This window comes from Dicentrarchus labrax, unplaced genomic scaffold (genome assembly GCF_905237075.1).
Source record: "Dicentrarchus labrax unplaced genomic scaffold, dlabrax2021, whole genome shotgun sequence".
In the NCBI taxonomy this organism is placed as follows: Eukaryota; Metazoa; Chordata; class Actinopteri; family Moronidae; genus Dicentrarchus; species Dicentrarchus labrax.
Window position 1 is genome coordinate 24,130,939 of NW_026136704.1, and position 11,777 is coordinate 24,142,715.

General features: G+C 37.2%; 1 protein-coding gene across 3 annotated transcripts in view; it reads right to left on the reverse strand.

Moving 5' to 3' along the window:
- Positions 1–11,777, reverse strand: part of dph1 (diphthamide biosynthesis 1) — a 54,679-nt gene that overhangs the window by 41,878 nt on the left and 1,024 nt on the right. For 2 of the 3 annotated variants that reach the window (XM_051397414.1, XM_051397416.1), the window contains exons 2-3: positions 10,300–10,449; positions 630–693 (exon numbers count right to left, since the gene is read on the reverse strand). In XM_051397414.1, coding sequence (XP_051253374.1) covers positions 630–693; positions 10,300–10,449 — 214 coding nt within the window. The remainder of the gene's footprint in view (positions 1–629; positions 694–10,299; positions 10,450–11,777) is intronic. The other variant, XM_051397415.1, reaches the window with a different exon arrangement.

Genomic DNA, 11,777 nt, shown 5'->3' on the forward strand with positions numbered 1-11,777 from the left:
TGGCAGACAGTGCTCCTGATATACAGAGGCTAACTGAAGGTGAAACCGCAGAGACAACAACCGGGGAGAAAAATTGTAAACAGAGCTGATTTTGCTCGTGCTTGTGCTTCGTGTGGCCCTCACATTTTTTTCAGCATGTGTGTTTCTATTTACTAAGCATTGAAGTACACATTTTTTTTAGTATACTGTAGGCTAAACAACAGCGTAGTATAAAAGACAAACTATTAGGTCTGAAGAACATTAATGCTCCAGTACTTCTCACTGCAGGATGGAGGAAAAAAAACCTTGTCTGTGTAATAGAGTGCTGGTGTGCAATAGGGCATATGCAAACTGAAACAAGATGTAATTAACAAGAATAATATCTCTTCCCTCCTCCAACTGTGAGCAAGGGAAGCTGTGATATCAGCTCTGTCCTAAAACACCGTAATCGTGTCTCATTTTCTGCTGAATCCCTGACTGAGTCGAAGGCGGGGAATTGCGATAAAGCTCTCGCTCTCTTAATGAGTAGCAAGTGGATGCGGCAGTTAAAGGTTCATACGCCGCTAGCTCGCCTTCTACACCAGCTGCTTACTCCTAGACTCTCAAATAACTTATTAAATAAAAGAAACACCTTTCTTTCTCCGCCTTACCTCTCAATGATGTCAGCGATGACACAGGCAAACATCTGCAGGCCTTCTGGAAGCTGCAGAGCCACTGGAGAGAGTGGGAAAAGGCAAACAGAAAAGTTACACACTTGCATTAGAGTGATGGCAGCATGTTATTTAATAAAATCCTGGACAGCACAGCTATACATAGTCTATGCTACTGGTTCAGAGTGCTCCACTGACAGCAAATAGTGACATTTCAGGGCAATTTCCCCTCTGCCACGGTAGTACTGTTGGTTTATTTTAGCAAGTGACGGGCTGTTGGAAATATAGTCCAAACCAATCACCACAGGTCTAGCTCTACAGCTCACGGCTTGTACAGAGCCATTAAACTCTCTCTTTTTCCTGTCTATCTCTATGCCTGCCACGGGCTCTGTGAGTCACACTTTCACTCTCTTTGCTACCGAAACGCACAAATACAGCCTCCCTCCACAACGTCATGCGAGTTTATGTCTCAAAGCTAGAATTTAATATGGACAAACTGATGGGGCTGCTATAAAATTGAAATCAAGCAACCACTTAACAAGCATCGGTCCTGTTGATGGTGTTGCGTGTTGACAACAGAAGACCAACTGATGTGTGACACCAACTGGGATGAATCAATGAAAGAAAAAAAAACACGTTTAGGGAAGGAATTACAAAGTGGTTTGTGCCTCATTTCAGATTATATTAGACGAAGGTTGTAGTGGGAAAAGGAAATCTAACGTGTTTTCTTTGAACCTCTCAATAACTGTGAGCTCACCACAAATATGCGTGCAGGGGATTTGAAATAAATTAGCTCTACTGAAAAAAGCGTGAGCCTCTGAAAACAAGATGTAATTATGCTTTTGAGAAACAAAATGAGCAAGGTATAATAATCAACACAATATCTTACCACTTTAAAACAGCACAGAGGCAAGTGTGGTTGTGATTAAATAATCAGATAGTGTAACTCAATGCTGGCTTTAAAATTCTTGAACTTAATATAAAATGTTTTTTGCTAAACTGTTAAGTTAATTATGATTTGATTTTATTGTTCTAATTTCAGAATTTTTTTTATTAAGCTTTGGCTCAATAGTGACATTAGTCCTCTTTGTGGTTGGATTATCCTTCAGATAGATCCTTCTAGATCGGCTACCTCTCTCGCGCTTTGTTATTTTTATTACTCAGAGCATCATTTAACATAACTTCAACTGCTTTTAATTTACATTTCTATAAATAAAAGGTTTTATGTTGTTGTATTAATCGTATGAATTTGACATGATCAGATATTTTTTCACAGACTTCAAACACCAATCAAAATGTTTTAGCTTCCTCACCTCAGATAAACCAAACTGCAGGCTTTCCTTTGAAGATAATATCATCATGTTTTCTTAGAATTCAAAGATGAAAATCCGAATGTCATTTGGGGATTTCTTAAGAGATAAGTCCTGTGGTTTTTGCATTAAAGATCCTAAAGAATCCATGATTTAGTATACGTTAATCCTGCCATCTCGTCATCAAATAAACATGACGACACATTGGTTATCAGAGACTCCTAAGATATGATGATGTCAAGTATAAACCCGCAAGGAATAACAGCAGGAATCAGAGCATGAAGTAGATGAGAGGGAAAAGACAAGAGTGACAGGGAGGAAATTAGTGGAAAGCAAATCTGGTGCTATGAGATGGCATAACCACTTATAATAAAAAATTATGAAATTAATTAAATAAAATAGTTTCCTTATTTGACACATTTCCTCATTTTGGTTTGTGATTTAAAAAATGCACAAAATGAATCATTTTACACCAATTCAGGCTGCAACTAAGGATTTTTTCATTATATGTATATAAATCTGTCTACCTTTTTTCTGATGTGAACACTTGGTCTATAAAATGTCAGCAAATAGTGAAAAATGTTGATGTCAATTGCCCCCAAAACCCCATGTGGTATAATTTACACGTCTGAAAACCCAAAGAGACAAAATGTTCAGTTATGTAAAACAGAGAAAAGCAGGAATTCGTCACATCTGAGAAGCTGGAACCAGAAAATGTTTGGAAATGGTGCTCGATCAACTTGTAATAAATTGTTTTTGTTTTTTTTAAATGGATTAATATAATGTTAATTGATCAGTCCTTTTATATTTCATCAAGAAAAAATAGTTTCAGAGAAAAATGGCAATATCTTGGTCCAAATCAAAGGATTAGGAGAAATATGAAAATAATTTAACTTGCATTGAAACTATATGGTTATTAAAGTCAAGAATACACTTTATCTTCATTGGCAACAAAGGATTCATTTCACATTTTCATCAAATATCTTTTGAGGAAAAAAAGACGTAAAATTAATTCCTTTTCGTTTTCAAAGCAGATTTACATATTTTCAATGTAGAAGACTAAAATATGAACATTTGAGAAAATTAGTAAAGCACTAATAACTAATATTTTTAATACTCAAAATTATGTTAGATTGAATGTACTCCAGTTTTAGGATTTTTGTAATTAACTAGAATGCATTTTTAGCAGATTTTTAATTGAGTGCGTTTTTGCCTGCTCGTAATTGTGTGAAATACAGGGTTTCTGCCGTTCATTGGTTTGCCGTTTGATGTTTGGGATTATATTAGGCTATATGGTTTGTGTATAAGCAAGGCCTCCTGTCAACAGTTCTTTTTTTGCCATTTACCCCTTCTGAAACAGTAATGTAATTATGTTTCATTTGAGACGATCACGAACATGCATTCGCAGGGTGTGGAACAGTTCAGTCTGAAGTCCTTGCCACCAAGTGAGACACAGGTCACAAGCACCTGGAGACAAAGACTTTGTTTCAATCAACCATGACATTTTCTCCTAGTCAAACTTCGTCACACCTTACTTCAATAAATCCATCAATGTCTCAGTGGACACTTCAAACACACTGAATTCAGCGCAGCCAACGTTTTCACATGACCAGGCTTGAAACACTTTCAAGACTTCAGTGCCAGACAGCATTAAACAATAAAGGCTGGGACAGACAAAAGGCCAAGGAGGTTGAGGGAGAATGGTCATGAGATGGAGTGATAGATGGGGCAGTGCGAAGAGGAGGAGCACAAGCATTTCTTTCTGATGAAAGGTTAAGGGATCACCAAGCGCTCATGCAGACAATGAGAGACAGGTCATTACCTAGAAAAGGGCAAGTTTATTAACAGAGAAAGGTTTCAGAGCACACCTCTTGCGCGGCTGACAGAAGCAAAGAGCTTTCTCCATCTGCTACCCTCGGCGAAAGGTGAGTCAGTTGCTGGAGGTGGGACTGGCTGTTCGGACATTGACGTTTTTTGAGTTTGCATGCAAGGATGATAAGCTGCTTCTACTTTTGGAAGTGCACTCCTGGTCCAGAAAAGACCAAGCACACACAAAAAAAGGGGAGTACATTTAACAGTTTCGGCTGATGTGTGGAAAGCTTCTTATGGCTCGTTCACACTCCTTTCCTGAGCAGCACGTGTGCTTGGTGGAATGTCTAGCTTTATATTTCGGCGCCTGTATTAACAGACTACAGCAGTCACACTGCCCGCCTGAGTCGCATGTCGCAGCTGTGGCTACGGTGACGCTTCACCATAGAGTCGAGGCCTAGTTTTTTCTGCAAGCTGCACGCCCAGAAGAATTTATATACAGAATTATGTCACTTAATGTGGACCACTTTTGGCTCACATGAACTGTCAATAAACAGTCCTCTAATGATGTTTAATATAACAATGACATACCAAAGGGCAGTGCAGATAACAAGAAAAGCTACATGTGGGATTATGTTAACAATCAAAGACAGGATGTAAACTAAGAAAATGCTGGAAAGACCAATTTGTCAGCAAACAGCAGACTGAACGGACAAAGCCAAGGGATTACTCAGAATTTTTAAAAGGGAGGTTATACCGAGAAAGACTAGAATAAGGCTATATACAGGGTTTATCTTGTAGTAGATTAAATGTTAGCTGTGTGGATGTATAATATTTGTGGTTAGATGTGATAAAATAAAACAAAAGCGGATAAGGGCTTGTAAAAGAAACCCACCTAACAAAACAATACATAGACATGAATATGTTGAATTGTCAAATGTCTATCAGCTGCAATGTGAAAAAGTAAAATGTAAGTGGTATGGCACATTGTTGATGGCAATGCACGTCTGTAGTCTGTCTTCACACACTGTATGTTAAGTGACTCCAGAATGGTCCAAATTAGAAAAGGTGGTCATAGTGAAATAATCAAAAAGGAATAAATTTAGTGATCTCAGTTGCCACTTTATTAGGTAAATCTAGCTAACAGGTTTAGATTCAACATTATGTTCATTTTGGAGGCTGTAGTTTGTGGCGGTATTGTGTTATATTGCATAATGTACTATAGATTGACTATAACCATATTAATATATTATAAAATTATAGAGTATGGTCTAGACCTGCTCTATATTAAAAGTGTCCAGGGATAACTTCTGCTATGATTTGGCGCAATATAAATAAAACTGAATTAAATTAATGTATCGAAAACATAAATAAACTAATAACAGTCTGAAACTATTTAATAACTTTTTTAAAATTCAACTCATTAATATGACTTATTATTATTAATCACTACTTTCACACAAATAGACTTTGAATTTGGACATAATAGACACAACTCCACAACCGTATGTTATTGTATGTAAAAATGCATTTACCATTAATAAGGGAATATTTAGAAAACACATATATCCACATGTGCATGTCCAGGCCGTGGATACGACTGACTATGATCTGCTTGAACTTTACACTGGCAGCCCTCTCACTACTGTCATGTTTTCTATAAAAGGAACACGCTGTTCAGACAGAGGAGAAAAGGCCACCTTGGACTGCTTACTGGGAAGTCGTTTTGTATTTGAGGATGAAAGAAAACAGTGGTTCTGAAGATGCACAAAGAGACTTTTTAGAAAAGCACCATGAATTAATTGGGAGATTGGGTTGATGTTTTGTCAATCTGGATGTGTTGGATTTTGTTCTGTTTAGTCAGGTGTGCCATCTGTGGCTTAGTTGGATGTGTAGTTAACATTGGCAAAATTCTGATTCTAAATTTTACTAAGAATTTTGTGATTTCAACATTATCATCATTAAAACTTTTCTTGTATATTCCCACTTGTAGCATGGGCAAAAGGGAGGAACTAAATGCTCCACATCTTGCATTGTGTCTTGAAGCTCAAGGAAACATCTAAGAGAAATGATCATGATGTCTTATCTGAATTCTCTGTTTTTCCAAATATGAATGTGGTAGTTGTGTGCAAGGCCGAAAAAACGGTTGTAAGACAAAGTCCATTATAAAATGGTAAGATTAGAAGATTGGAAAAATGTGTTACTTGGGTTTTCAAACAAATTTAAGCAATGCAACCACCCAGAATGTAAAGTCAGGTTCTTATTACTCTCAAATATCGATACAGTATTGGTCTGGCTAGTTTCAATATGATGATTACTTAACCATGGCTAAAGAAAGCAAACCTGCCTCCACTTCATCCGCTTGGTTTTAACAAAACATTCAATATCTTCCAAAGAGTGGCCATATTTCCACAACAATTTAGATAAATACACTGCTTCCATCTTAGTCGTGAATGCTAGTCTGAAGATCCTCCATGTGGTCCGCTCATTGGTCAGAATTCATATTCTAGTCATCACTCAGACCATTGATTCTCTACACAAAACACTTGACTGAAGTCAGCTAGTTATTATCATCTAATTAAATTGTAGTTGTCTTTATCTTAGCTGAATGTGTGACAGTAATCAAGACGGCAGACAGCCAACAGCAGTTAGAAATACTCTGAACAACTAAGCTTCTCTTGTGAAAAGCTGCACAACAGATTATATCAAAACAACACACAATTAGATTAAAAAGAGAAAATTAGGCAAAACAAGAACATAAAGCTTTTGACTATTCATAAACTCAGAAAGACGATGCTGGGCAGCAGAAACAAAATTATTCTGTATATGCCTCAGTCCTCGTTTTTAAAAGCACAGTGCATGACACTCAAAAGAGGTTCAAAGGCTGACAAAGAAACAGATGGACACAAAGAGGAACAGAGAGAGACAGGGGTGATAAGGTGAGTTATGCTCTCTGAGTTCAGAGAGAGACGACGAGCTCTGATGAAAAAAAAAAAAACGTCACACAACAAAAAAGCAAAGCCAGCAAGCTGTGGTAAACCACACACTCCCCACAGGGACATCGTGATTCAATCCTCTTGGCATGCCATCTGCATATTTCCACCCAAGGCAGGATACTGAACAACTACACATTTTGACATTTACATTAGTGAAGGACGTCTGTTTTTTCTTTGGCTGGAGGCCGACATTGCAACACTATCCCATGACCATGCACAGGAGGAAAAGTCAAAATATACACTTAACAATGCATGAGGGCAATAACTGAAATACATATACAATAAAAGGATAGGGTCACATTTTTGAAGTCTATCTTGAACCAATATTGATTGCCCATATGTTTAAATTGGTTTTGATTGCTGTTATTATTCCTCTTGTTCTCACTGGCCGCAGAGAGATCCCTTCCCAAAGTGATATCAATGAAAGTGATGGGGGACAAAAGTCAAAAGTTTCAGTCTGTTTAGAACCAAATTCCCTCTGTGCTTTTATTCATCTGCCAGGTAAACACTGCCTATAGAAGCACAAAGAGGGAAATTTATAATAAAATCAATGTGACTTTGAAAGGTGCTCACTTGATCTGTCTAACTTATTAATAGGTTCATTTAGGACTGTGGATTTTGTTGCCTATCAGTTAGATCAAAATTGCTGTAGTAAATGATCTCTTTGAACAAGACAAGAGGAAAGATTATAGTGACCAATAATCCTTACAACTTTCAGATATAGGAATGTCAGTAAAATTTTAAAATAGACTTTTAATTTTGTACTAATTATGGCTGTACTTTTTCTAATGACTTGTTTCATTTGATAAAGGGGAAATCCAACTGAATCTGACCCGGTGCCTTGCATGAATAACAACTATATTAAAAATGCCAATCCCCTAGCTGATGGTCTTGTTTGCTTACGTCAGCCAAATAGAGGCATCAGTATTAAACTGAGACTTCCATAACCAGTTAAAAACTCCTTGGACTACATTTAAGTGAAAAAGTACAAAACCATTTCACTCATGAAGCAAAGAAATCGTTTCTTTCTGCTTTAAACTGAAGATTAACAGTTGATATTAATAAATTAACTACAAGCTTTTGAGGTGTACAAAACAAAACTAAATTTTGTACATTTTCAGTACGACAGAAAATAAAAACCCTTAGTAACTTAAAACAAAACTGTGCTTAGTTCACATGTGCTTTGTTGGATTTTAAAAAGGTCCAGTGTGTAACATTTAGGAGGCTCTATTGTCATAAATGTAATATAATATTTAAAAAGGTATGTTTTCATTAGTTTATACTCATCTGAATATAGGAATTGTTGTGTTTTTTGTTACCTTAGATTGAATCGTTTATATCTACAGATGCTGTGAGTGGAGCCAGAAGGGACAAACAAATGCTATTTTACTCTATCTGGGTACGCCATATAAAGAGACAAATTAAGACTCACACACAATGTGTATTACAAGGCCAGCACTAACGTCAACACTATAGGTGACATCGACGTAAATCGACCCGTCATTTGGTTCTGTTACTATGCAAAAAACAATGAAAAGCAGCCATGCATGGAAGTGTGGCTTGTCATAATAATCCACCTTGAAATGAGGCACAATTCTCTTTATGAGGTTCACAATACATAACTGTCAGCACAAGGACTCACACCATCTGATTACTCCTGAGTGTATTTTTATAATATTAGTCCTGGACTGACTGTCAGTGGGAGCCTCAATTAAAACACTGCAAATTATGTGTTAGAGTGAACGTGAGGTATTGTATCCATCATCAACAGTGATTCTCATTTCTTTGCTGCTTCGTTTCCCTACAGAGTTTGTAATTTAGAACTATAGCTGTGCCTTAATATTGCAAAATTGAAAGGGGACTGACTGCAGCCTTTCAAAGCTTCTTTCAATTTATTTTTCTGTTCTGTTTTTACTATCACCTAATAATGGCATAGCAGCTAGTGAAACAATGTAATATTATCAAATGTTACTAAAGGCAGTTCTAGAGCAACATAACGATGATTTGCCTGTTGCCAGCGACCAAAACCGATGTCAGCAAAGGTGTCCCACGGTGCTACAATCCCAAAAGGCCTTGCTACTCAAATCAGATTTTTTGTTCAGATCTGATTGTTCTGTTTTACTGTTGTACTTTTTGAGTGACCTATATCTCATATCAGTTTAAATTACCTCCATCCTGAAATAACACCAATGGACAAAAGATATGATGTCTGGACAGTCTGTCAGAGAGGGAACTGAAATTGTTGCCCACATTAGATAAATAGTCTTTTTCCTCCTCTAACTTTACTGCTGGATTTGAAATGATTTTTTTTGTTTATGGAGGCCAAGTTCTGCTTTCAATATGAATTTTAAAAAATAAAGAAATGGGAAACATCTGTATTGCATGGATAGTGAGAAGAAATCTGAGCTGGAGCACTATCAACTGCAGTGTAAGCGTAGCCTTTCAACTCTGTCAATAACACATAAGCACAATTCCTGAAGGAATTGCCCCCCCCCAACCTCCAAAGATCAAAGAAGGCAAACATGCCCCTCACAAATTCAGTCTTAACCAACTCCAAAACACACTGGACATGGAGGTGCTTGTGAAAAGCATCCTGCTTCACTTTGGTGTCGAAGCTGACCAATGAGAGTGAACACACAAAAGGGCTTTTTTTTTTTCTGCTTTTGGTGTGTATTTTTAAATACGTGTTCAGTGATTTTAATGGCATAGTCACTGTGGGCTGACCTACATGGCCTTTTGAAAACTCTGCCTTTCACAACACTGAATAAACCTGCGTGAATCTTGCAGGTTACTGATTGTACAATAGGTCCACAAAGTAGGTCAAAGCACAGATACACTCATGGATGGCATTCTGAATGAATGCTTGCACACGCTGTCCTTCAGTACACGATTCTTAATGTTGTGTGTTCATACATTCACTCTGTACTGCTGATCTTCTCTAAACGTGTAAAGCAGTCGGCAATGAGATGTGAGCAAGAATGCATATTTCAGTGCTGAACCATTTCATAAAATTTTAGCTAACATTATTTGTCTCTTTTGACATTAATGGACATAGAATAAATATTTTCCACTCAAAAAGACAGCAGGAACAGTGTAATGGTTGTCAGTTCTGGGACAGGGATCCTTTAACATAAAGCCTCATTTGTGCTCCATCCTTTCTAGTTAATATGACTATAAAGACACAGGCTGTGTAAAAGTATTTATTGCAGATCCTTTACTTTCAAGTAACTTCATAAAGCCTCTGTTACAGTTCAGTTAGTATAACTTAATTCAGAAGTCAGTTGTGCAATTTAAAAGCCTCTAGCACAAGCACTAATGTTTAATGTGACATTGTGGAATAAATGGTTGGCTCAGCTTTTAGTAAATGTCCATGTTGTATTAAACCACAGATTTTTGGATAAGGAAAACAATTCTACAGCTGCATGTTAAGTTTTTTTTTTTTTTTAATCTGGCATTCCCCCCTACAGTAAATACAATGACTGTCTCTGATAAATTAATATAGCTTCTTATCATGTGCTAAATTAATCAAATGTTTTAAGAAAGAACAGAGCTCACCTCTCTTAGAATTTGCTTGTCTCACTCGCCAAACCGTCTTGTGGATCTCAAAGTTGTAATTTGCAGGCAGGGCTTTGATCGCCTCCTGTAACTCAGGGTCTTGCAGGATTTCATCTGGAATTTGATTGGCTACCCGCCGTGGTCCTCGGACTGAAGAGAAAGTCAAATGATGGAGTGGTTAGCAATGCAATAAACACAGGTTGAAGCAAGGACGCCATATCTAATGGACTGAACGCTATTCGACAGGCAAGCTGGTCACAGTCTGAGTGTGGAGGGGGCTAATGCAGTTCAGGAAAGTCGCTTTCCACATTCAATATTGCCCAAATGTGTCTCCCACCTCAAACAGGAATAGGCCAGGTTTTAAGAGGTTTGAGAGTGGTGGAATTGGACAAATTTGTCCTTGTAGCATCTTCTATTTTCAATTTTTCTACAAGCTACTGGAAAGCTTGACATGCCGGCTGAAATGGAGAAAAAAAGCTGAAAGAGGTTTGGCTGAGACTTTACTGGCAGCATTTGAACTTCATGTCGCCCTGCTTGGTCTCAAGTACAGACAGAATTACTTTTATCACAATGTACAATCTTCTTTGGTGACTCACGGACAAAAAGGTCAGTCTATATTTTTAAGTTTAAAATAAACAAACCCCTTCCAATAGGTTAGACATGCTCAAGAAAACAAGGTCACAAAGAAGACTTGTCTTAATTATCTGGTCTAAACAACAGAGTCTCTAACATATCTCAAAAAAACTTGAGATACCCTATGGCCTTCTCATCCTTCCGACTAAACATCCTCACATGTTAAAGAGGCCAGTTTACACACACACGTCATTGATTTTTTTCTACCACCGGGACTGGATCAGTACTTTATTTTGACTTTGATAGATAACTAAGACATTCAGAATTAAAGTGTTTAATCTGTAATATTATTTGTTTCTTCAAAAATGTAAATGTGAACATTTAATTTAACCAGTCTTGCACTGCAGTTGTCATAATTCATGTAGCCACTGAACTATTTTCTGTATAATCTTTTCCAGCACACAATGAGGAAACTGTTGTGCTTTCCCTCTATTACAGCTGCAGAAAAGCTCAACTGACTTGAGCTATATTCATGGCACAGTCCAAGTAAATTATGTATTTGAAAATAATTGAAAAAACAAAAAAACTTGAGACCTAAATGAAATACAAACAAAAAACAAAAGACAAAAAGTAGGCAATCAAAATGCTGCTCTTGCTCCATCTGTCGTTATTCTGTAAATGACTAAACAAAGTCTAGAGGAGAAATCCTGCCTACTGTCTTCTTACTCGCAGTAAACTTAATTAGAAACAAACTTTTCAGTTTCTTTTCCTACTAGATCTTCTTAGATGTGCATCATCATCACATTTCACCTCTCTATTCCCTGCATTATTTTACTTGTTATAAAACCAGCCTGTAGCCTCTGCGGTGAGCTCATATTATGGTAGCACTATATCAGTGTTTCCCA